This window comes from Psammomys obesus, unplaced genomic scaffold (genome assembly GCF_907164565.1).
Source record: "Psammomys obesus unplaced genomic scaffold, mPsaObe1.curated_primary_1811, whole genome shotgun sequence".
NCBI lineage: Eukaryota > Metazoa > Chordata > Mammalia > Rodentia > Muridae > Psammomys > Psammomys obesus.
In genome coordinates, this window is record NW_026596051.1 from 18,210,392 (window position 1) to 18,237,044 (window position 26,653).

General features: G+C 47.6%; 1 protein-coding gene across 3 annotated transcripts in view; it reads left to right on the forward strand.

Moving 5' to 3' along the window:
• The first annotated feature begins 4,267 nt into the window (after positions 1 to 4,267).
• The window catches only part of Rgs12 (regulator of G protein signaling 12), an 87,113-nt gene continuing 64,727 nt past the window's right edge, over positions 4,268 to 26,653 (forward strand). For all 3 annotated transcript variants that reach the window (XM_055624191.1, XM_055624189.1, XM_055624190.1), the window contains exons 1-2: positions 4,268 to 6,245; positions 24,185 to 24,301. In XM_055624191.1, coding sequence (XP_055480166.1) covers positions 4,365 to 6,245; positions 24,185 to 24,301 — 1,998 coding nt within the window. In that variant the 5' untranslated portion in view covers positions 4,268 to 4,364. The remainder of the gene's footprint in view (positions 6,246 to 24,184; positions 24,302 to 26,653) is intronic.

Consider the following 26,653-nt stretch of genomic DNA (forward strand, 5'->3'; position numbering starts at 1 on the left):
GGGACAACTTTTGGTCTTTGGTGTGTGCCTGATGTAGATGTTGGTGTGGGTGGTGCCAGGTGGGTTTTTGACAGCCACAGGTGTTGCTAGGTGGGGGTGAGATTGCAACGGGGGAGGGTAAGGGGTAGACAGGGGTCTGCTGGGGGTAGGTCCCTGTTGGAGAATGTAGCTTGGCGGCACCTGTGCTGATAAGGCTGGGCTTTGGCGAGGGCCTGTCTCAGGCTCAGTGGACTCTTGTCTAGAGGAGCAAGGTGTTTCCTGTCTCTGGAGGAAGACAGCCTCGAACTGCTGATCTCTGGTCCTGGAGCAGATGGCAAGGATGACTTGACGCTCGCAGTGGCACTGTGGGCAGCGCTGTTCCAGGCCCAGCATCCTGTGCTGTGTGTCTCCTGCAGCTGCTTGTATTTGCTTCTGGAGCTGTCAGAGCAGAAACCGTTAAGGCTGTGGCTTTGCAGCCTGTCATGCGGTGACCTGTGGATCTGGAGTGACCTGGCTAAAGTCAAAGTGTCACGGGGCTGGCTCTTCTTGGAGGCCTTGTTGCCTCCATCTTACGTGCTGGGCCGTGCCCAAGGGTCCTCCAGATGCACACACTGTCTCTGCTGACTGGTACATCTTCCCATCCCTTTCCTGGGCTCCAGGAGTCATGGAGCCCTTCTGAAAGCAGGGTTGTCTGTCTCTCAATCTCCGTGTCCTTACCTTGAGCTCATTTGCCAAGCCTTGTACCTAGCGAGGGGACATGCACAAGTTGTGGGCATTAGAATGCAGATGTGTTAGGGGCACAGTTCTGGCCATCACTCTTCAGAGAAGATCCAGTGAGCTCTTAAAACAGCTTCTTGGTCATCTTCAGTGTGTGGTGGAACCCAGGGCCTCTCATATGCTGATCATATGTGATTATACTCCTATCGTGGGATTATACTCCCAGCTCCAATCATGTGCATCTTATTAATGAGTAATAAATACTTAAATTATGAATTTGGCATCACTTAGATATTAAGTGATGCCATATATAAACTATTCTTTCTTCGCTCCTGTACACCAAGAGTAATTCTACTCAAACATGTATCCTGTGCACTCTTGCCCTCACTGTCCTGGTACCATTCCTGCAATCTCCTGATGCTCTTCCCACTGCCTCCAGCTGTTTAGCCTTGGTGTGTCTGTAAATCATTTGGAAGATGTTCACAGTTTTTTTTACTGGAAACTATCTCACAACACAAGACTGTCTTGAGAGAGTAATTAATTCAGCAGTGAGTTGTGCAAACACCAGGCTCACTATTGTAGTTTGGATTGCCACATTCCAGCCATGACTGTATTGCCTTTTCTCCCTGACGTAGTCTCACTCTGCAGTCCAGGCTGACCATACAGAAGGCTCCTGCCTCAGCCTTCCGAGTGTGATGCTTATAGATATATATGCATTGATCTTTATTTTGTGTGTACTGTATATGTGTGTGTACGTGTTTGCATATGTTCAAGTACATGTTTGTATTATGTGCATGTGAAGCATATGGAGGCCAGTTGTGCTTTTTTTTTTTTTTTTTTTTGTGACAGGGTCTTGCTGTGTATCCCTGACTGCCCTTGAGCTCACCGTCTGCTTGCTTCTGCTTCCTGAGTGCTGGGCTTAAAGGTGTATGCCACCACCTCTGGCTTCCACCTTGTGTTTTGAGACAGGGTTTCTCACTGAATCTGTAGCTTGCCAGTCAGGCTGCATTACCTTGCCAGCAAGTCCTCTGTCTCCTGTCTCTTCCTCCGTAGTACAGGAACTACAGGCATGAATTGCATGGCCCACTTTTCTTAACTGTAAGTGCTAGGGATGGGACTCAGCCCCTTGTACTTACACAGTAAGCACTTCACCAACCGAGTCACCTCCTCAAGACCCTGTATTGTTTTTAAAGGTAATCTTGAAAGAGTCTTAAGCAGTAGAGTTCTCAGCATTAGACACCTGTCCAAGAAAGCCTGCAGACTGAGATGGCGCCTACCTGCATGGTGGGCAAGATTCCTTGTGCTTCTAATGGCTGTGTAGACAATGTGGTTTATGGCCATTCTTGCTTTTCTTTTTCTTTTTAATTTAAATGTATTTTTTTTATAATGATTCACCTTACATCCCTATTATAGACTCCTCCATTCTCTCTTCCTAGTTCCACTCCCTCTCCCTCTCCCCCATCTTCCTCCCCTAGGCCTCAGAAAGAGGGGAGCCTCCTCCCCTATCATCTGATCCTAGCCTATCAATTTTCATTAGAACTGCCTGCATTCTCACCCCAGGGGGAAGTGATCAAAGAGCAGACAACAGAGTTAACGTCAGAGACAGCCCCTGATCCCCTTACTAGGGAATCCACATGGAGACTGGGCTGCCTGTTGGCTATATTTGAGCAGGGGGTCTAGGTCCTCCCCCCGCATGGTCCTTGGTTGGTGCATCAGTCTCTGCGGGGTCCCCGGGGCCCAGAATTTTTGGCTTTGTTGGTCTTATGGAGTTCCTGTCCCTTTCATGTCCTTCTATCCTGTAACTCTTCCATATGACTCCTTGCCCTCTGCCCAAAGTTTAGCTTTGAGTTTTAACATCTGCTTCGATCCCCTGCTGGATGGAATGTTTCAGAGGCCCTCTGTGGTAGGCTCCCGTCCTGTTCCCTCTCTTCAACTGCTTCCGGTGTTTATTCTACTTGCCCTTCTGAATGAGAATTAAGAATCCTCTCTAGAGTTCTTGTTATTTAACTTCTTTAGGTCTATGGATTATACTATGGTTATCTTATATTATATGGCTAATTATCCACTTAAAAGTGAGTATATACCATGCATGTCTTTCTGGTTCTGGGTTACCTCACACAGGATGATCTTTTCTAGTTCTATCCATTTGTCTACAAATTTCATGATTTTCTTGTTTTTAATAGCTGAGTAGAATTCCATTGGGTAAATGTACCACAATTTCCTTATCCATTCTCTGGATGAGGGACATTCTAGGTTGTTTCCAGATTCTGGCTATTATGAATAAAGCTGCTATGAACATAGTTGAGCAAGTGCCCTTCATACTTGCTTTTCTTTTGGAAGTCTGGAATTTTCGTTTTGCTGTATAGGGGACAACAGTGTGACTTTACCCCAGAGACAATCCTGGACTGTAAGTCTCTTCTGGGCTCCTGTTTAGACATTTTACATGCATGTTGTCACAGGTCCTTGCTGGAGGGACTTAATGTCCTGTGTGACTCCACTGGGAGAAGGTTCTAGAAACTCATGCCTGGTTTCTTGGGCATCCCTGTATATCTTTTCCTCTGGTGATTTTACCTTGAGTCCCTTTGTTGTAATGAGTCTTAACCTTGGTGTGTGTCTGTGCCAAGCCCTGAGAGTCCTGTGGATCACTGGGCTGGGTGGTGTTGGGGACCCTGACACAGGTCTGTTTTTTTAACCTTTTTTCAGGTTTATAGTTCATTTAATAGCAACTGTAATCACAGAATTTTTCTATAGTGGCTTTGTATTCTTTAGATTAAAGTAGTCACACCCTTTCTAAAGGATGATTAAAAAATACCTTTGAGGGGCTGGAGAGATGGCTCAGCCATTAAAGGCTAAGGCTCACAGCCAAAAAGACAAAAATACCTTAGAATCTCAAGCCTGGTTTTAGTGACAACCAGTACTTTATGAAGTCATGTACTCTGGAATAAATCAGTATACCATTGCTTTGCTTTGTTCAATTGCTGTTTTTTTATCTCTTCTCTTGGATGACCTCCATGGTTTTATTGATTGAGGTTCTTTCATACTTACGTGTTTTCCCAGCATAGTGCTGGGAAACATTCACAATTAATTAATTGTGGGAGAGTCATGGGATATGGGAGAACATTTTGTAGAAGGGACTTGTGATCAGATAAAAGCATTAGGTGATCTTTGGGGCCTTCGGCTGCAGGATAGCAGCAGGCCCCCGTTTCTCACACTGGACCTACAAGGGGCTCCATGGAGTCTTCAGGGGAGCCTGGGCCTGCGCCTTAGCTGCTTTCCATTCAGGTTGAATACAGAGGCCATCAGGCTGTTCTAATGTACATCCTCTTCAAAAACCTTGAAGGCTCTTTTCACTTTGATAACAGGGTTCTTAACGGAGCCCGAGAGCCACCAGGTTTAGATTCCTTTCACCTTGACATTTTTTGTGGTGACTGTAGAGACGTGTGTGTGTGTGTGTGTGTGTGTGTGTGTGTGTGTTTATTGTTAATTACCTTGTAGAGTCAGGTAGTGCCACTAAGGGTTAGAGATACAGACTCTTTAATAACAAGGTATTTGCATTTCCTCCTTAGGGCAACATTTCAAGACAAAAATCTTGGTAGTATCAAGCATTCCTTGAAACATGGAATCCCTGGAATAGCGGGACATGCGATCAGCTCTGACAGTACAACAGGATGTACAGGGCAGGGGAGCCAGGGAAGCGGCAGCCTGGCCCTGCACCCCCTCGGGTGCGGAGTGTGGAAGTGGCCCGAGGCAGAGCTGGCTATGGCTTCACCCTGTCAGGACAGGCACCCTGTGTGCTCAGCTGTGTCATGAGGGGCAGCCCTGCGGATTTCGTGGGCCTCCGGGCTGGGGATCAGATACTTGCCATCAATGAAATCAATGTGAAGAAAGCCTCACATGAAGATGTGGTGAAACTAATTGGGAAGTGTTCCGGAGTCCTCCACATGGTGATCTCTGAGGGCACCAGCCATGTGGAGTCCTGTTCCAGCGATGAAGAAGGTGGCCTGTATGAGGGGAAAGGCTGGCTGAGGCCTAAGCTTGATTCTAAGGCTTTGGGTATAAACAGGGCAGAGAGGGTTGTAGAAGAGGTGCAGTCTGGTGGGATTTTCAACATGATTTTTGAAAGCCCAAATCTTTGTGCCAGTGGCACTGAGCCCCGGAAGCTGAAGCAGAGGTCTCTGTCAGAGTCAGCTGCTTTGCGGCTTGATGTTGGCCAGGACAGTCTCTGCTCTCCACATCTCAGCATGCTCTCCAAGGAAGAGGTACCAAAAGTTATCAATGATGATTCCGTATTCACTGTGGGGCTGGACAATCATGACGACTTTGGACTAGATGCAAGTATTTTAAACGTTGCCATGGTCGTGGGCTATTTGGGCTCCATTGAGCTCCCTTCCACAAGTTCCAACCTGGAGCACGACAGTTTACAAGCTATTCGTGGCTGCATGCGCCGCCTGCGGGCCGAGCAGAAGATCCATTCCCTAGTGACCATGAAGGTCATGCATGACTGTGTGCAGCTGGTCACTGACAGGGCTGGCGTGGTGGCCGAGTACCCTGCCGAGAAGCTGGCATTCAGTGCTGTGTGCCCAGATGATAGGCGGTTCTTCGGGCTGGTGACCATGCAGACCAACGATGATGGGGGCCTGGCGCAGGAGGATGAAGGTGCCCTGAGGACGTCCTGCCACGTGTTCATGGTGGACCCAGACTTGTTTCATCACAAGATCCACCAAGGCATTGCACGCAGATTTGGGTTTGCATGCACTGCAGACCCAGACACGAGCGGCTGTTTGGAATTCCCAGCATCTTCCCTCCCTGTGCTTCAGTTCATCTCTGTTCTATACCGAGACATGGGAGAACTGATCGAGGGTGTGCGGGCCCGTGCCTTTCTAGATGGAGATGCGGATGCCCACCAGAATAACAGCACCAGCAGCAACAGCGACAGCGGCATTGGCAATTTCAACCAGGAAGAGAAGAGCAACAGGGTGCTTGTAGTTGACCTAGGCGGGGGCTCGAGCAGGCATGGCCAGGGCAGCAGCCCAGGGTGGGAAGGTGTGAGTGGAAGGGGCTCACAGCCTTGGAGTGCACCCTGGAACGGAGCTTTCGGCCATGACTCAGAGGTGGGCTCCCCACTGGAAACCAGCCCGCACAGTGACAGGTTCTGGGACTTAACAAAGCATTCAGGACCTACGTCTTACGTGGAGGTCCCTCCAGCCTCCTTGAGGAGTTCTGTACCCCCTTCTAAGAGGGGTGCCACAGGTTCCAGCTGTGGTTTCAACCAGAGGTGGCTCCCGGGCCATGTGCTGCAGGAGTGGCAGTGTGGGCATGCCAGTGACCAGGAGTCTTACACAGACTCTACGGATGGGTGGTCGAGTGTCAACTGTGGCACTCTGCCCCCTCCCATGAGTAAGATTCCTGCAGATCGATACCGGGTGGAGGGCAACTTTGCACAGGCCCCGCTCAGTACCCAGAAGAGGGACTGGTCCAGGAAAGCTTTTGGAATGCAGAACATATTCGGACCCCATCGAAATGTTAGAAAGACCAAAGAGGACAAAAAGGTAAGCTGGAGGGAGTTGAGGAGGAGTGGCTTCACTGTAACACGACCAGTTGCCACTCACAGCCCTGGCTTACTCCCATTGTGGCTTCTGCAGGCTGTCAGCAGATCTGTTCTGCACTGCACTGAGGTCTTGCTCTGCAGTCTCTGCCTTGGTCTACGCCCTGGCCTTAGGCTATTCTCTGGCTGGTTCTGTCAGAGAATCTGTGATGGACAGGTAGTAACAACAAGAAGGTGATTTCTTCCAGCTTTGGTAGGGCCTTCCTCCCTCCCTGGCTCCTGGCCATGATGGTGGTTAGAGAGCGACTCCAAAGCAGCTGTTTTGAAGCCCACTGTGTTTCGGATCCCAAGTTGTCATCTCAGTGTCTGAAGTGAGAGGCTTGGAAAAGCACAGTGGTCTGGCTCACTTTGGGGACCTCACTGGCAAATCCCTGGGTTGGTTTAGGGTCCCTGCCTGAAGCTGGTGGGGCTGGCTGAGCATCACTGCCTCAGAGAACCTGATCTGTCAATGGTCAGTATCCCTTAAGGACCTTTGGTTTCTTGTGGGATCCAAGTTTAGAGCTTAAGAGGAGAAAACCAGCTCCTGCTAGGGCTCTGTTCAATGAAGGTGGTGCTGTTTGAGATGAGGGTGTACTGGCCACAGCAAGGCTCAGCATTTCCCTCCTTGTTTCTGGGAAGCTGTTCTCAGAGACATTTATAGTTAAAGCACCCTTTCTGTGTTTGTACATATTTTGGTTTAAAATTTTTTTTCTTTCAAACCTTCCAAAGGCTGGTCAGCACAGGGGGTGAAGCAAAGACTGTGGCTGTCGCGTAGATGGGGATTTGTCCCAGAGCCCTGTTAAGCTTTAATGATGTTTCGTTGTGAGTTGTACCAGAGAAGGAAGGGTGGCTCCCGCTCTCTCTCCCTAGATGGCCATAGATAACAGTGATGCAACTAAGTGTAGATTTAAAGCAACACACAAACAAAGTTGTACTTCTACCAGCTTTCAATATGGTTCTTTTTCACTTATAAAAATAAAATAAAATCTTAGCAGGTTGTTCTGGCAGGAAGCTTTGTAACTGAATGCAGTGGATCTCATCTTGACAAGGGCAAAGCCAGAACAAGCACAGCTGGAACAGCAAAGAGGGGGAAGGAGAGCACAGGGGAGTTCCCAGTGTAGTGCCCTCTTGCGCAGAGGAAGCATGGGGGGTCTGTAGGCACTCAGATGGGGCGTGTTAGGCCCAGCAAGAGCCTAAATATAAGAAGGTATGAAGAGAACTCAGGAAACTAATCATCCATCGATGCAAAAACGCAAGAGACTCCTCTTGACCATTGTGCAATGGGGTCACCCCTGCTGGTCAGCTAGGAGTGGCACCAGGAGACAAAGACCTTAGGTTTTTAAAAGGCACAAGGCGGGAATCTCCTGGGGTTGACTTCTTGGCAATTTAGGATTGGATGAAATGTTTAACTTTTAAAATAATTGGTTAGTTCTGGTCACCCTTAGGTCCAGTCAGCCCTGTCGTAAATATCTGATCTTCAAGTCAGTTTGGAATTTCCTGCCATCCACAGTTAAATGTGGGAGGGTGATTAACTCATCCCATGTCTGTTCTGAGGAGTGGGGGTTACAGGCTTTGGATCAAAGGTTAGGAGAAGGATTGGGGCCATTTGGCCCAGTTTCCAAACAAAGCCCATCTTTTTTTTCCCATTTAGTAGAGATCTCTGCTTGTTCTCTTCCTTATCTCTGCCCTCACAGATGGCTAACGTCAGGAACTTTTACATTCCTCGGTTCTCTGGAGAAGCACTAAGAGGCTTTAATTAACATGGGCCTAAAACTTGCAAATATAAGTTATAAGGCAATTAAAGAAACATAGGTTACAAAGTTAGTCTGATTCTTTCAGGCGTATCCCATCCCTAAGCATGCTCAGGTGAGAAGTACAGTCCTGAGCATGCTCAGTGTAATGTTAGGGAGCACATGCTCAGAAGATTCATTCTCTGGGCATGCTCAGTTTATGTCCTAACATTTTAGATAAAAATAAAGGATAGGATTATGCTGGGCTTGGAGTTTGTCAGAAACAGAAGGGAGGTCAGAGGGCTAAACTGCCTGGAAATGAGAGTTTAGAAAGGGAGGGAACAGTGCTGGAGGCTGCAGATAGTCAGTGGTGAGGTTTCATGCACTCCTGATTCTTGTCATGTCAACAGTGGCTTAAGTTGACCATTTGCACCGGGTGCAGTGGTGCACGCCTGTAATCCCAGCACTCGGAGGCAGAGGCAGCCAGATCTCTGTGAGTTTGAGGCCAGCCTGGTCTACAAAGCAAGTCCAGGACAACCAAGGCTACACAGAGAAACCCTGTCTCGAAAAATAAAAAAAAAAAAAAAAGGTTGACAATTTGCTGGGAGGCAGCTAGACTAGCCAGGATCTGGTGGGGACACAGAACACACTGCAGTCATGTGATCGGGAGGCTCAGTGTGCATGGGCTAACTCAGGAAAGACCCATAGCTACTGAGTTAAGAGAAGACACGGTGATGAATGTAGACAGGGGTGTGGTTTAGAAGAGTGACTGGGAAGAGACCAGACACACTGCAGAGTGAGAGACTTGTGAGGAGTAGCAGGTAGTGGATTCCTTAATGAAAGGAAGGCTGGTATGAAGAGACTTGGGGGTGGAGAGCAGCTGCTGAATTGTAGTGGCTGTATCTGGGAGAGATGTCAGGCTGAAGAGATGATGGCGCAGCCATTGAAGGCTAGGCTCACAAGCAAAAATGTAAGAGAAATCTTGTCAAGGTAACTGCATGCTGATCTACTCCCACCGCTTGGAAGGGGTAGACACTTTGACCGAATGCCCCCCTCCGGAGCCTTTGTGACAACACTGAATGTTAAACCTATGGGCAGGGGCAGGGTGATCTGCCAGGCCTAAGGTGAAAGAGCAGGAGCTGGCCATGAAGTGTGACTTGGTGCCTAACGACTGGCACGACACGGGGTGCCCATGTGCCCTCTATCCATGTCGAGCCTCCTGGATAACACCAGAGAGAGCAACTCAGTATACCTGAAAGTCAGGCATCTTGGTGAGAGTGTTCTTTCCCCTCCAGAGCCTTTGTTAATTGGCCTCCTTCACAGAGTCTGTGAGCATATTCTTTGTTATGTGCCCATGAAGTGTCTTCCTGCTTAGCTTTGTGACTGGCTCCTGATGGGATAGTGACGTCGCACCCTCGATGCCTGAGGCAGTCAGTTCTCCAGCCTTAGCTTTTTCTTCCTGGGCTTTCTCCGGTCTTTCCTGAGCTTGACTCCAGCCCTCCAGCAGTCTTGTAGATTCCCAGGGGTGTGTTGTAGCTTTGCTCACCCTTCTCTCCCCACACTGCTGGGGATCCACTTCCCCAGCTTTTCCTTTCAAGCAAGCCTTGGCGGTTTGCTCCTTTGAGCAGATCCCTATGACCAGCAGCTGTGGCTGCGCAGTCCTGCAAGCATTGTAGCCAGTGAGGCAGTTGTTGGATACGTTCTCCTGTCCCTGTCCTGGTAAGAATGAAGTGAACAGACAGCAAAGAGTACGGCTCGGGGGTACTTTGTTGTCAGTTGGGAATTGACTTTAAACAAGGTAAAACAGACAGCTACACAGGATTTATTTTTTTTAATTATTTAAAATTTTTTTTAATTTATTTTTTATAATTTATTCACTTTACATCCCGATTGTAGCCCCCTCCCTGGTCTCCTCCCAGTCCCACCCCCCTCTCCCTTTCCCGCTATTCCCCTCCCTATTTCTCAGAAAGGGGGAGTCCTCCTCCTCTACCATCTGCCCCAGCCTATCAAATCTCATTAGGACTGCTTACATCCTTTTCCTCTGTGGGCTGGCAAGGCCACCCCATCAGGGGGAAGTGATAAAAGATCAGGCAACAGAGTCCATGCCAGAGACAGTCCCTGCTTCCCTTACTAGGGAACCGACATGGAGACTGAGCTGCCTATTGGCTACATCTGAGCAGGAGGTCTAGGTCCTCTCCATGCATGGTCCTTGGTCAGTACATCAGTCTCTGCAGGCCTCCCTGTGCCCATATTTGTTAGCTCTGTTGGTCTTCTTATAATGTTCCTACTACAATCCCCAGACCTAAAGAGCTAACTAACAAAGGCCCTGATTGGTTGAATGTGGGCAGGGTGAAAATAGGACCCATCAGGAAAGAGTGGTCCACTCTAGTGGGGGAGGACAAGAACCCTGACTGCACCGGAAGTTGCTCGAAGTTCAAATTAGGTCTGGGGTCTGTCTATGAGGATACTTGTTAAAATGTTCAGGTTTAGGAGGGCTTTTGTCATTTGCCAGTGCTGCAGCACTGACACTTTAAACTGTGGGCTTGAGCCTGCCAGCTCAGAGAGGACTGTCAGAAAGCGCAGGCTTTGTATACCCTACTACCAGGACTGCCGTAGCCTAAGACTTCTTGCCTTCACTGTCCTCATCCAGCTGCCGGACTCCCAGTGAACAGCTGCAGGGCTTGTGAGGATGGAGAGGCACCCTGAGAATAGGCCCCTCCAACCTCCACCTGCTGAACACCAAATGGAGGAGGGATGATCGAAAGGTGACCCAGGAGCCACCTGGTTGGAGTTGAGAAGCTCCTCACTTTGTTTGGGCTTTCATGGTGGCCAAGCAAATTCCCCTTCTCTTTGGTCCCAGGAGGCAGAGAAATGTTTTTACTGGTGTGTGCAGTGTGTAGGTAGGACTGCCTTGGGCCATGAGATGCCCAGTAGTCTCCTTGGGGCCCAAGGGTGCATACCTGTGTGGACTCGTTGAGGCCCATGCCAGGCTGTGTACACTGAAGGTGAGCTGTGGAGGTGGGCTCTCCCACAGACCTGCCTGGTCGGGCTGACTCCCCTTGAGGGCAGCTTTGAGTGTAGTCTTCTCCGTGTGTCCTCACAGGGTCATCCCTGTGTGTGCTCTGATCTCTTCTGTCTGCCATCACATTGCATTCCAGCCTACCCAGCGCTCTCCTTTGGTACCTCTGTAAAGTCTCTGTCTCCAAACATAGGTGTGTGCTGAGATTCTGAGTTAGGGATTCCACGTGTGGATATTGGGGAGCACTGACCAGCCTGTGAAGGTAGTGCCCTCCTGGGCTTGATCAAGGCTGTGTCTGTCTCTTCCAGTGAAAGACATGAGGAGATCAGCCGAGGAACAAGATGGCCCATGACAAGTTGTGGTCTCACCCTATGATGATGTCATCATAGGCAGTGTCTCTCAAGCTGACGTATTAGAGCAGAGTGTCCCTGCCAATCCGCTGAACTGTGAGGGATAGGCAGTGAGACACAGCAGAGAGTGTGGATCTGTCTCAGAGCAGGCAAAATCAGCTGATCTGACCGCTTGTAAACAGACTGAATTTGATTAGACGTCAGTTGGGCTTAGGAATCAAACTGAATTGTATGCAGTGTGGGTGTAATGGAAGTTTCCGTCTCTTTGTAAACTCAGTTATGTAAATATGTGTTTGTTTTAATCCTAAGTGTGGGATTTTAGTTGGGCTATAAGTTTGCCCACACTTGTTAATTGTCATGTGCGGGGCGTGATCTTGGCCAGCTGGTAACAGCCTTTCACGTGCAGCATGGAGAAGGGTGTGGCCTAGGACTCTGAGGATATAAACTGAGAGCCCAGAAAGAGAAGGTGTGGTGTGTGGTGTTGGCATTTGGCGAGTAGCAGTTTGGAGAGACCAGAGATGGATGGTGTGGCGGTTTAGAGCAGACAGACGGAGAGAAACGTTTCAGGGCGCAGCGTTGTGGAGGAGCCTGCTGGCTGCGTTTGCTGTTGATGGAGATGGGTATAGAGCCCTAAAAGAAGCCCTGGACCCTAAATAGCCAGGAGAAGTAAAGGGGCCCTCTCTCCCCACTAACCTTCTCTCTTCTACATAGGGGAGAGGTTGGAAGGGAGGTTGGGGAGCGCTCATTTATTTTCAAGTTAGCCTTCTTTCTTGCCTGAGTCCATAGATGTGTGTTGGGGATGGAAGAAGAGCCACTAGGGCTTGGGGTGGGTTTTCAAGAGAGTGAGCAGTCAGCCATGAGGAGGGACAGCGTATGAGTAATGGGGGACTCGCCACATGAAAGCAGCCGGTCACAGAAAGGCACATTTAAATCCCTTTCTTGTGTAAAGAGTTAGATGCTCTCAAGCCATTGTTAACTGTCCACGTTTATTTTCGGCTTTTAAACTAAGTGTGTGTGTGTACACAGGTGGGCATGCGCACACTATAGCACACATGGTGGGAAGAAGACAGCTCTTGAGAGTTGGTTCTCTTCTTCCACTGTGGGATCCAGGCTTGTGTACCAAGTGCTTTTACCTGTGGAACTGGCTGGCTAGCCCAGGTGTGCACATGCTTAAAGCAACAGATGGGACACTGCGAAGGGAGCCGGTCTTGATAGCTCAGGCCTTTGATCCGCTTACTCTTGGGCTGAGATAGGAGGATAGCAGGTTCAAGTCCTGCTTACACTAGAGTTCAAGGCCAGCCTAGGCCATGTAGTGAGCCTCCCATAGAAAGTCAGTGGGCTGCCTGCCTGCCTAATGTGTGGGGCCTGCATCCTCTTCCTCCTCCTTCTTCGTCTTCTTCTCCCCCTCCTTCTTCTGGTTTTGGTTTTGGTTTTACAAGATAGTGTTTCTCAGCCTTGACTGTCCTGGACTCCCTCTGTAGACCAGGCTGGCTTTGAACTCAGAGATCTGTCTTCCTCTGCCTCCCCGAGAGAGACAGCTGGGATTACAGGCATTTACCACTTGCCCAGTTTTCCTACATACCACTTCAACCTCACCCACCCCCCGCCACACACACACCAAGTCAGCAAAAGAATTTCAGCAAGCAGACTGGTAATAACTCTTACCACAGAGGCCACAGAGAGCCAGGGAGGGTACATGACACTTCTTATTTTGGGTCAGTTTTTCATGATTGAGATGTGAACCTAGTGACTAAAAAAGTTCCCTTAGAGAAAAACCAAATTATTTTAGACTTAAAAAATCTCGTCATCTTTGTGCGTGTGTGTACGTCTGTGCACGTGTGTGCCCACGTGTGTATGCACATCCACATGCAGGAGTGTATGCTGCTGCAGGCATTTGGAGGTCACAGGACAACTTTTGTTGTTGATTCGCTCCTTATAACAGGGATTGGGTATTGAGCCTGGATCATCAGGTATGTGTGGTAAGTGCTTTTACTATTAAGCCATCTTGCTGGTCCCTAAAGATAAAAAGAACAAAGCCAGCTGTACCTGGTTTTGTAACAGCCCACAGTATATAGAGGCAGGATGATCAGGAGGTTAGGCCCATACAGTGAGTTTGAGGCTAGTCTGGGCTCCATGAAACCTTGACTGCAAAAGAACAAAAAGCACAACATAATGAGTGCTGGAGTTAGGAACTATAATTCCTCCTTTATGTGGCCCCGAAATGAGAGGTTCACCAGAGACAGAGCCTAGAGAGCTCTGCATTCAACAAACAGATTGTGTGCATAGTTTTTCCCTGTGTGAGAGGAAGTTCCAAAACAGATGTAAATATTTTCTTCTGGTACTTTCAACAAAGAGGACTCCTACAAAAGGTCCCATAGTGTCACCGCCCTGAGCAGGGTATCTGTGATCCTCACTTGTGTAAACTGAGACTCTTAGAGCTGTCTTGCCCCCAGCACCCACCCCAAGTCTTGGAAAAGCCCAGTATTTCTGGGTGAGGTACTGGCAGCCTGGAGCTGCATGCTCTGTGTAGCCTCCTCCCCCAGTAATGCATCAGAGGGCCTTTCAATGCCAATGCCAGCTCCCAGGACGGGGTCTGACCTTCGGGTGGTGTGCTGGGAGGGTGAGTTGATGTGGGGTTGCAGAGGAGCCCCAGGAGGTGGAGGGTGTGTCTGCTGCCCGCTCCTTTGTCTGCTTTCCCGGAAGGAAGACTGTTTAGAGCCCTCCTGGAATAGCCCCAGCTGAGCGATTGTCCCAAACACCGGCGTTTGCTGCCCTTCCACTGTGCACACATGCCTTACAAGAGTCTCATGCTCAGTTCGTAGTGGCCTGGCACAACTTCAAAGCTTTCTCTGTGATGTTATGTGTAGCTGCAGCCTGATCATCTTCTATTGTGTGAATAGTCCACTGTGTAAATGCGTCACACAGCAGTTCCATTCCTGCTTTTCTCAGGTTTATTATCATCTGTGAATGTGCGTTCTGTCTCTGTACCATGTGTGCCTGTTACCCACAGAGCTATAAGAGGGCATCGGATTCCCAAGAACCAGGGTTACAGGCACTTGTGAACTGACCTAGGTCCTGGGAATTGAACTTGAGGCCTCTGGAGGAGCAGCACACACTCTTCGCTGAACCACCTCTTCAGACCTCTGTAACATTACTGTTAATGCCACGTGGGCATTCTTGCCCATGTCTAGGTGTGGCTCTTGGGCTTCTTGACATGGCTAATGTTTGCATCTCCTTGCTCGTACGTCAGCTCATACCTCTTGCCTGTTTCTAGGTTGTCTCTTCTGGGTCGGCAGGACTGTGGACGCTGGCTGCTTGACCAGTGATGGGAGTAGGACCAGACATTTACAGACACCCGTGCTCTCGCACCCCCACCCCACCTGTGGCTTGCTTCCTTTCACTTTTCTTCGTGTGTTTTTGAATGCCTAGAAGTTCCTAGCCTTCATTTAGCCATATGTACAATTTATGCCCTAAGTAGTGGAATCCCACTACTTTAAGATTAGCCTTTCTTTCCTTCCCCAGGTTTTTTAGAGGGGGAAAAGTTACATGCATGTAACTTTTTAGTATGTGTTACATGCATGTGTATGTACTTAGGTGGGGTGGTCTTGTCTCTGTGTATGTAGAAGTTGGATTGGTCTGTCTTTAATAGCTTCTGTATTGTATGTTTTTGAGACTAGGGTTTCTCACTGAACTCAAGGCTTGCTGCTTCAGCTAGAGCCGCTGGCCAGTCGGCCCCCAAGACCCTTCTGTTTGCTAGGACCCCCAGCCAGATGTTGGTTTGTTTGTTTGTTTTCATTTTTGAGACAGATTTCTCCGTGTAGCTTTGTCTATCCTGAAACTTGCTCTGTAGACCAGGCTGGCCTCAATCTCATAGAGATCTGCCTGCCTCTGCATCCCAAGTGCTGGGATTAAAGGTGTGTGCCACCACCACCACCTGGCCTGCTTTTTTTTTTTTTTTTATGTGTACGTACTTGTGTATGGGCATGTGCACATGAACATAGGCCAGGGCCATTGTATCTCCTGGATCTGGAATTGTAAGTGGTTGTGAGTGTTAGGAATCTAAACTCAGGTCCTCATGCTCGCATAGCAAGCACTTTGTCCACTAAGCCATCTCCCCAACCACAGAGGTGACACTGTGAAGAGGATCTGGTGAAGGGGGAGGGTTCGTCGTGGAGGACGTTGTCCTGGCACTGAGTTTATCCTCCCACCTATATCAGTAATGTCCCATCATAGATTGCATCTTCTGATGTGTACGGGTGTGTTCCTTGGCAACTTATTCTGTGTCAGTTTACTGTAGCTTCAGGATGTCTCTGTAGGGAAAGACCCTGTTTGTATGCCTGTTCTTGCTTTGTCAGCACCCCAACAATAGTTTATTATAACCTCAGAGTGTCTCTGTCTCTACAGGGCAGACCTCACTTTATGCTGATTTTGCTTAGGCCTCACTCTCTTATGTAGTTTAGACATTTTCCAAAATACTATTGGTTGTTTTCATTTATATTTTCATGTGTAGACTGATTTGGAAGAATTGATGAGGTTAGCCTGTCAAGCTTTCCTGACATGAAAATAACATCTCTCCGTGTTTGGGTTTTCTCTATTTTGTTTTTTAAGATGAAAGAAAAGAAAACAGATATCCCAAATCCAGCTAGCCATTGGTAGAAGTGTTGCAGTGTTTTTAAGCTTTTGGAGTAAGCTTTTAAATTTCTGACTGTATTTAGGATTGTTGTGTAGCACTCTTCAGACTACAGTGTGGCAAGCTGTGAACTGCTGAGCTCAAAAGGATGCAAAGGGAAGACCTTGAATTCTGTTGTTGGGGAGGTCACTGTGGTGGACATAGAGCATGGTGTTGCAGGCGGTACGAAGGTGAAAGAGAAATTCTGGCCTGACGTTTCCTGCGTTTTTGATTTTTGAGTTTTATTTTGCAGCCAGGTATGGTGGCTCGCGACTTTAGTTTCAACGCTCAGGGAGGCAGAGGCAGGCAGATCTCTGTGAGTTCAAGGCCAGCCAGGTCTATAAAGGGAGTTCAAGACAGCCAAGGCTACTCAGAGAAACCCTGTCTTGAAAAAATAAAAAAAACAGATAAATAAATAAAAGTTTTATTTTGTAATTAAATTCCACATTAGCCTCCCTTAATCTCGGTGTTGGCCTACTGTCACCCTAAGGGAACATGTGATTTTCAGACGTGGGAGCCTCCAAGGTTCTAGGGCCAGGGTCTATGTGCACTGATATCTTGGTGAACTCATGTGTTATTTTCACAGGTGCATTATGATATTCAGAAGTTCATCCCACTGTATTAAAAAGTACATCCCAGCATCCTAACTTAGGCTAGTCTTGATGCCCTCTGAGTAGCCTGGGGCTCCTAGGAATCCCGTGCACTTTAACTGAAGCTCAAGTGTGTGTTAGATTTTGCTTCTACAGCTCTTCAGAATGAATTTAGCAGGGGCTTCAGGTCTGCTTCCAGGTTCCTACCCTCAGTGATAGCCAACAGTATGGAAATGTATGCCGAATAAACCCCTTCTTCCCCAACTTGCTGTGGCCGTGGTGTTTATCACAGCAATAGAAACCTTGACCAAAATAGACTGTAACCTGAAACTGTAAGCTAAAATAAACCCTTATTTCCTTAAGTTGCCCTTGTTAGGGTATTTTGTCACAGTGACCAGCAAAGAAAATAAGGCAGAAATTGGTTCCAAGAGTGGGGTAGTTGCTATGATAAGCCTCATCATAACTATCAAACTTTTTGGGAAGAATGTGGAAGAGCTTATAACTTTGGGCTTAAAAAAGCCATTGAGTGCTAAATGAAGAGTTTAATGGGCTGAGACAAGACAAGAATGCTGAGAGAAGCTGTTAAAATTATTTTTTATAAAATTGTGTTTGTTTCTTAGTTTCTCTCGTACCCCAGCTATTACCCAAATAATTGAGACTTTATTAAATTATTTTAACAAGCTTCACAGCACAATAACTGAGCAGTTATTACTCTGTTCTTAACCTTTTAAGCTAATCTAGCTTCCTTCCAGCGTAAATCTCAGAGATACTTGCCCTGTATGGCTTTCCTGCTCCGGCTCCTCTCTTCTGGACTTCTGCCTGTGCCTGTGTCTCCTTCCTCCTCTAACTCCTTCTCCCCTGGCTGGCAAGAAGTCCAGTCTTATTCTCTCCACTGCTTAGAAACTGGCTGTCAGCTGTTTTGTTGGCATATCAGGGGATAACCAGGGAGCAGTGTTTACACTACATTGAGACAGGAGATTCTCAGAACAAGCATTGCAGCCAGATATGGGGTACAGAAATCAGCATTTGAATTACACAATAACCTTATGTCTACAAGAAGCATGGACAATAGAGGCCCAGCTCCTTAGATTTTAGGGGGGAATAGGTTCTAATAGGAACTGGAATGGGGCAATTCTTGTGATTTTTTTTTTCTTTTGCTAAGAATTTGGCTACATTTTTCCTGTCTTGTGAAAACTTGAGTAGGATTCAGTTTGAAGATGATGAACTGATTTGTTTGGCAGAGGAGATTCACGGCAGGATGGTATTCAGGCTGGTGCTGAAGAAGCAGCTCTAAGTGATAAGGAGATCAGCATCATTGTAGAAAATCCTGTGTTGCACTGGGGCAAGAAGAAGGGCGGGTGTCCCAAGGGTAGGACCTCGCCTGTGGAAGGCTTTATCCTGTAGAGAAACAAATTCATTTAAATAAATGAAACCTGAAAAGGTTCTCTGCTCCTCAAGAGGAACTGCCCAGGAAACTGTGAAGGAAATGCCCAGGAGACTATGTCCTCGAGGTCTGTGTACTGTTGGCTCCAAGGAACCAGGCTACACCTTAAGCCGGCAGCCAGCAGGGCTTAGCAATGCTGTAAACATTGTCTGCTTGGTGCTGGTTTTAAAGACAAAGATGCAAGATTCCAGGACAGCTGAGGCCAGGCACTCTATAGCAGGGTTGGACTTCCCGTGGAGAGGCTGTTGTGGGAAGCTCTGAAGGTGAACCGTGGAGACCCCAGGATGTTGGAGTGCTAGGACTGGTAGGCCATCTGCCAGGAAGCAGTGTGTGACAGGAAGCAAGAACAGGGAAGCTGTAGCTCTGCAAGTGGTCAGAGCGCCCCCTGCCTGCTGGAGCCACGTGGTTATGCTCCAAGTTCCAGATTATGGGCAGGAAGGTGGAGGGTTTGGTGTTTCACCTGATGGACTTGAGTTTTAGTTTGTGTGATTGTTTTATCCCCTGGTTCTTTCCTCTTCGAATAAAACATATTTATTCTGTGCTATTGTATGTTCAAAGTATGTACTGTGTTTTTTTATTTTAGAGTCATGCATAGTTAGACTTGGGATTTATTAAGTTTTGGAATTTTTAAAGACTATGGAGACTTTTAAAGTTGTATTGTGCTTCATATTATGAAATAAGCGTGTGGCTTTGGAGGAAGGAGGTGGAAGATTATGTTGACAAGGAGTGGGGATTTCAGACAGTATGCATGTATGTATGTCTGAGGGAGTGTACACGCGTATCACAGCATGTGTGTGGGGGTCAGAAGACAGTTTGCTGAGTAATTAGTTCCCTCCACTCTCCATGTGGGTTCTGGGGATCAAACTCAGGCTGTCAGGCTTGGCGGCAGCAAGTACCTTTACTCACTAAGCCATCTATCCGCCTTGTTTTTTCTCTCAACAAACTCAGGCAATTACCTTCCTAAGTGTCTTTTTTTTTTCTAAGTGTCTTTAATAGGCTTATTATTTCATTAGTTATCCCTAGCTGTTTTATGTAATTTTGTTGCTAGTATTAATATACCATCATAAATTATAAATGCCACCCCTGGTGATAAATGAAAGTGCAGGTTTTTTTGTTTTGTTTTGTTTTAATATAGCTTTTTTTCTTTAATGCAGCTGTCAGAGTTTGGGAGGTTTCTTCTCTTCCTTTGTTAATACAGTTTCTCCAATGGGTGTTCTAGCTTAGCTTTCTTTCTGAGTGTTCTGCATCCTTTGAATTGTGTGGGCTTCCTCCTCTTCATTAGATTTTCAAATGTTAGACCACATCTGCATTCCCAAGATAACCCAGCTTAGCACAATGAGCTTTTCATATGCTAGTGGATTTGGTTTGCTAATATTTTTGTAGGATTTTAAAATCTATGTTTATAAGACTCTTCTGTGATTCTCCCCTTTTCTTATTGTCTTTGGTTTTGGTAGCAATTTTTTGCCTTATAAAATTAATTATATTGTATATAGTGTATCAAATTAATCGTAGAGTGTGTCTCCCTGTCTTCTTCTTTTTTCTTCCCCTTCTACTTTTCTTGCTTTTTTTTCTTTCTTCTTCTTCTTTTTTTTTTTTTCTTTTTTTTTGGTTATTCAAGATAGGGTTTTTCTATATAACAGCCCTGGCTGTCCTGACACTCACTTTGTAGACCTAGCTGGCCTTGAATTGAGAGTTCCACCTGTCTCGGCCTCATGAGTGCCAGGATTAAAGGTGTGCGCCACCACACCAGGCTTTCCTCCCCTTTTTCATGTGTAAACCTTCACCCTCTTTTCAGTTGTAGGAATTAAACCCAAGGCCTTGCCTATGCTAGGCAAGGGCTCCACAGCTTAGGCACATCCCCAGCCCTGGGTTCTTTTATTAAACAGTATCAGCAAAGCAGTCAAGCTATACCAGTGACATTAGCTTTGGCTAAGTTAACAGTCTGTTTTATTTAAACTTTTCCACTTCTTTGTTAGAGACAGATAGTTGGATTTCTTTCCCAATCCAGTTTGAGATCCTTCTGTTAGCATATGAATGAGATCAGAGGAATCTACAGACATGGTCCATCCATGTAGTAGGAAGAGAGGTGAGTCCTGCTCTCCTGGAAGGTACCAGCTCCTGGAAGCCAACAACCCTCCCTTTTACTCTTTGCCTTTTGTTTTGTTTTTAAGACTGCTTGGTTTGTGTCCTCTGTCCCTTCTTTTCTTTCTTGGTATGGCAGTTCATAGTTTGTTTCTCCTTTAAAGGTTCTTGGCCTTTCCTGACAGATAAATATTTGGTCCTTAGATACTTGCTAACTTATGTAACTTGTCATCTTGTTTAAATGTGCTTCCCTGTGTAATTGTCCTTTCCTTTCTTGAGGTCAAGACCTTTCTCCTTCTTCTCAGAAAGGTGATTCATGGTGACCAGGAGTAGTTTTTTCAGCAATATATGCATGAAATGTACTACAGGGCTATAGGAAGGCCTCGTTTGATAAAGTGCTTCCGAGCCCTAGAATTCAGTTCTAGCAATGACAGGATGCATGGAGAAAGAAAGCTTGCTAGGGCCTGCTGGCCAGTCAGCCTCGCCAACTCAGTGAAGTTCCAGGCCAATGACAGATCCTGTCTGTCTTGGTTAGGGTTTCTATTGCTGTGATAAGACAAAAAGCATAATCAAAAGCAACTTGAGGAAAGAGTTTAGTCCAGCTTGCAACACTCAGGTCACACTCCATCACAGAAGGACGTCAGGGCAGGAACCTGGAGGTAGGAACTGAAGCAGAGTCCATGGAGAGGTGCTGCTTACTGGCTTGCTCTTACAGATTGCTCAGCCTGCTTCCTTACAGCATCCTCGACCATCAGTCAGGGGTGGTACTGCACATGGTGAGCTGGGCTCATCCACAGCCAATAATCAGGCAGGAAAATGTACCACAGACTTGTCCACAGGCCAGTCTTGGGGAACATTTTCTCATTTGAGGTTCCCTCCTCCAAAGTAACTCTAGCCTGTAGCAAGTTGACAGAAAGCCTGAGAAAGTGATGCCTGAATTTGCTGACCTCTGCATACATGCACATAATTGTGCATATGTGTACATGCACATTGGCCCAGACCACAGCACAGCCATTCTTGTTCAGTTTTGTGTTTGACACAGTGTTCGATGATTAATGCTGGTTTGACTTGGGTTTTAGATTCTTCACATTTAGCTTTGTTGTAACACATTAACGAGGGCACTGGTTCTAGCTGTAACCCCGGCCCTAAGACCTTCTGGGACCTGAAGAGTGGGTCTGTACCCTCTTCTTGCTCCTCAGCCATGTGCTGTCAGGCTCTGCCTCCAGCGGTGTCCTAATGAACCAGCAGAACAGGGTGTCACGATAGTAACATCCACAGGGACCGTTCCTGGCCCTCCGTTCCCTGAGTCCAGCTCAGCTTTCCCAGCTCATTGCTCCCACTTCTTTCCCTCAGAGATTCCAAGTGTCCCTGAGGCTGAGTCCCAGCTCTATGGTCCTTCCTTGGAGCTGCTCAGTGTGAAAAGGCCTCCTCTTCCTCTATGACATTCTAGGACCTCCTTGCCTGCCCTGTCCTCCAGCACCAAGTCAGCTGCTCGGCACAGAGTTCTCTCCACTAAAAGGCCTCATGGGGATCCTGATTGATATGCCAGGAGAAGTAAACCTGTCCGTTCCAAATCTTGTCAGGGTCCTGTGTCGAGTCTGGAAGAATCTTCCAATGATTTGGTCTCTATTTAGGGCCAACTTCTTGCTCAGTATCTGTTTGGTAAGACTGAGTGAACACTTGATTTGTCCCTGGTACTGTGGGAGGGCAGTGATAGGCGACTGGGACAGGCTAAGCCCCTGCTCTGGGGGCCTTACATTATCTCAAACTGCAGAACATGTGCTGTTGAAGAACTCCATCAGCAACCTGGGAAAGTGGCCTGAGATGGAGAAAATGTCCAAACAGATCTAACAGCTTAGGTCCAGCACACATGGACTTTCTAGAACAGTGTCAGAAAAGCAAAAACAAAACAAAACAAAACAAAACAAAAAAAAAAACAAAAACAAAAAACTGATTTAAAAAACAGGCAAAGGACTCAAAAATGACACATTTTGACTCAAGATGACACATTTTCAAAGAAGATATTCATATGCCAAAAGCACATGAGAAAATGTTTAACGCCTTAATGCTGGTCCTCAAAATGGCAGTGCAGCATACCTCAGCCCATTGGGATGATCACTGTCAAAACTGGAAAGTACCAGGGCCTGGCTAGGACTGCTAAAATTAGAGCTGTGTGCACTGCGGGTGGGAATCTACAGTGGAACAGTGAGGAGGTCCTTAAAATTCTTTTAGATAGAATCACCATATGATTGAGCAACTCTACTTCTTGGATAGCCAAGAGAATTGAAAGCAGAGACTAGGCTGGGCTATGGTGGCACATGCCTTTGATCCCAGCTCTTGGGAGGCAGAGGCAGCCTGGCCTACAGAGCAAGTTCCAGGACACCAGGGATTACATAAAGAAACCCTGTCTCAAAAAAAAAAAACCAAAAAACAAACAAACAAAAAAAAAACAATCAATCAATCAATAAAAAAACAAATAAATAAATGAAAAAAAGAAAAGAAAACAGAGACTAGAACAGGTGTAATACACTAGAGTTGATAGCTGTATTATTCCAGCAGCTAAGACATGGAGGCCGCCTAAGTGTCCACAGATGGAAAAATGGAAAAAGAAAACGTAGCTTCTTGATACAGTGGACTGCAGCCCTGAAAAGGGAGGACATCCTGACATGTGCTGCAAGGGTTGAGGGCATGTCGGAGGCTTGAGGGCATTATGGCCAATGAGACAAGCTAGCCACAAGAAGAGAAGGGTGTAGTAATTCTGCTTATATGAGGTCCCCCGGGCGGCCCTTATCAGACAGGAAAGACAGACATGGAGACAGTCTCCATGTGGGATGGTGAAAAAGTGCTGGATATGGATGGGGTGCCGGCTGCCAACACTGGTGTTCTTAGCGCTACTGAGTGATGATGGCGGGAAATTTCGTGTTGCTGAAGGATGATGTCTGAGGACTGTCTTCCAGTGTGCTCTCTCTGTGGGAAGTCTGAGTGATGCTGGGCCAGCATCGTGAACTAGTGAGTGTATTGAGGTGATGTATAGAGTGAGAGGTTGATACAGGACTGTCAGCGTCTTTAGGCAGCTGCCTCACTGAAAAGCCCAGTATGAGTGAGGATTCATGAGAGCTGCATCACCTAAAGGCTCGTTGCTTCAGCAGCTGTGGATGACGGGAGGCTTTGTGAATGCTTCCAACTTTCTAAGCTGTCCAAGCCTGCCTACCTGCCTGCTTGCTTGTACTCTCTCACTCTTCCCTTGCCTTTCTAAAATGTGTATGTGTATCCCATGTATGTGGGTGTCAGTGGAGGGCAGAAGAGGGTTTCATATCTCCTGGAACCAGAGTTATAGATGGTTGTGATTATAGATGCTTATGTGTGAGCTGGGATTCAGACTTGGGTCTTCTGGAAGAGCAGCAATTGCTCTTAACTGTGGGGCTTTCTCTCCAGACCACAGGCCTGGTTCTGTTAGCTTCTCAAGTTGTATAAGTTTGTTAGCTTTCTAATCTTCTGAGCCTTCCAGGAGGGGATGTTTGAATTGGGAGGAAATAGCCACACAATGTTGTCATTTCCTGGAGGAAGAAACACAAGCCTCTTGCTGGAATGATCTTCAGATACTGGCTAGGGCATCCTTAGCCTCTTAAAGCCATTATACGATGACATGGAAGCACAGGTGTGCTGAAGACAGCCTTTATGAGGACTTACTCCCCACACACTTTTGCTTTTCAGCCGTCTGTATCAATCCGTCCCTGGAACAGGCTGTCTGTATGCGGTTTGGGAAAGCAGGGCGGGCCTTGTCATCTAGGATATACAGTTGGTAGCTAGCAGCAGATAGCTAAAGATCCTGGAGGGACTCTTTTGCAATTTTGCATATTTTGTGGCAAATATTTTAATTAAAGTATACCAAACGATGACTGCAAGTGAACCTCCCACAGTGCTGCTGAGCTGGGCTCCTCCTTCAGGGGGCCACAAAGGGCAGAACTGATAGTTGCTCGCTGGGAGGGTAACTTAACACATCTTTCTCTTTCTGTTTAGAGTTCAAAACTGGGACGGGGAGTTGCCCTGGCCCAGACTTCTCAGCGCACCTCGGCTCGCAGATCCTTCGGAAGGTCTAGGAGGTTCAGCATCACACGCTCCCTCGATGATCTTGAGGTAGGTGGATTGGCCTTGCTGACCGCTGGGCTTCAGCCACTCTTCCCTCTCTGTTCCCATCCAAGGATTTGGACCTGTCCTATTGGGAGCCTACTGGATTGTCCCCCTCAGCAGGAGCTCCCAGAGCACATAGCTGGACTTTTCCTATCCCCCAAAGTGCCTGAGTCACCTGGACCCCCACACTGGGGAGCCCTGATCAGATAGGAGTATGTTTAATAGTCCTTTGGGACAGCTGAGATAGGACTGACCTCTGTCCTTCCTAAGGACCTGATCAGCCCAGAGCAAAGGCCATTTTAAGAATAGATTTCATTCCTTGGGAAGTTTTAGGCTTACAGAAAACTAGAGTAGAAAGAAAGTACAGACCCTGATGATGGCGCGCTGACTGTCACCATGTGAGGGTCAAGTACTTGTCACAGCCAGTGGGTGCTGTGGGTGCACTGCAGCAGCACCAGCGGGAGGGTTCTCTTCATGTGTATGCACATGTGTGGGCCATACTAGCCCACACAGCACGTTCAGAACATTGACAGCACCCCAGGGTCCCCTGCGCTCTCCCTGTCCCCTCCCTGAACCCTTGGCACCCACAGATTGTGTTGCTGACTTTATTCGCTTCTGAATTCTGACAGACACAGCTGTCCTCCATGCCTTTTTCTGATACTCTAAAATGCAGCCCATTTGCTCTGAAGGCTTGTGTTGTTGTTTTCCGTGGCTGGGAGTTGTTAACCGATGGCAGTTAGACTCCTGTGTCTGGATGGACGCTCTGGGGAAGACGACGTGTCTACTCTGAAGAAGCTGTGTACTGTTCCCATACATACCTCCCCCTGCACACCTGGGTGATGGTGCTAGAACGTTTCTGTAAGTGGAAGAGCTGAGGGAATGGCAGGTGTTCATGTAAGTCCCTAGTGGCTGCTCCCACGTTTGTCAGGGTGACAGCGAAGACCAGCTGTAGAGCTGTTCCCTGGTGGAGAAGAGAAAAGGCGTTGGGTGAGGGGCTGTAGGCAAGGTCTAACTGGGCTTCACAAGAAGGTGGATTCTGGTTAGCCTACTTCCAGGTGGAGTTTCCTGCCTGGGGTGTTTGAGTCTGTGCTTGTGTGAGAAGCAGGCCTCAGCGGGTCTGAGCCCTGAACATGTATATAACCTCATGGTGAAGGTTTGCGAAACCACTGTAGAGGTTTAGGCTACTGTTTTGCTTCCCTTCATCTCCAGGAATGTATTGTGTCTTCCTGCTGGCCAGCAATTGGAGTCTTGCTGTTGTCCACAGTTAGAGGTAAGCCAGGGCTGGTGTCCAAGCCTCTCCCTTCTGTCTTCAGAACAGCCAATAAGGGGGGTTGTCTGCGTGGCTACAGGCCTTGAACTCACAGTCCTCCTGCTGCTCCCAAGGGCTGGGATTGCAGGCCTGGGCCAGCATATCTTACTGATATGGCCACTTTAAAGATAGGAAGCCCAGTTGCAGACCGACCATGAAATACTTCCTGGGCTCATGGCAGTGACGCCATGTTTTTATCATGTGGGCAGTCTCTTATTTAATCGTTTTGAATTTACCCTCGTGTGCAAATAACCCTGGCCACTTGGGGAGCTGTGGAGCCTGTCTATCTGTACTTTGCTTAGCTGCTGTGACAGGTGTGCTAGAGCTTCCTTCTAGTCCCTGTGTCTATGGGCCCCGGAGACCCTTGGGTACAGCTGGCCCTGCTGACCAGGACTGCTATAGAGAGCAGCAGAGTGCTTGGATGTCACCCTTACGGCTAGATAGAACACATGTAGCCACATGACAAGCAGCTGTCTGCAGTCAGCAAGCAGCTGGGACTGAAACTGTCACATGGGATGGTGTGTGGTGCTGTCCCTGCTGCCATGTGCCACTCCATTCCTGCACTGTCAAGCTACTGCTGGAGGTCAGCCTTGTCCTTCTAGGGACTTGGCTGGTGGTCTAGGGATGTTCTGTGGTGGATTCAGTCGTGTGAGACAAGGCATTCATGCTTTTATTCACTCCTGCCTTTCTGAGGCCTTCCTCTCTTGCCCTTCCATCCTCCTTCTAGGTGAGGCCTTCCAGCCTCATTACCTGTCCTGCTCATAAGCCTTTGCATGGCCTTACCTGGGCTTATTCTTCTCACATACAAATGTGGCCAGGCTAACTTGTTGCAATCTGCTCTTTCTGTCACCTGTTTTTAATCCACTCCATCTTGAACTGAGCCATTTGCTTCTCCATCTCATCCACTGTCCTCCCCAGGCACTGGTCACAAGCACTTCCCCGTGAGCCCCTAGGTGTAGGGGCCCTGGCTGTGAGTGCATGGGGTCTGCAGCCTGCTCCACCCTGTGTGGATGTACTCGTGCTGTCTCTCCTGGATTGTTGCTGCGTTT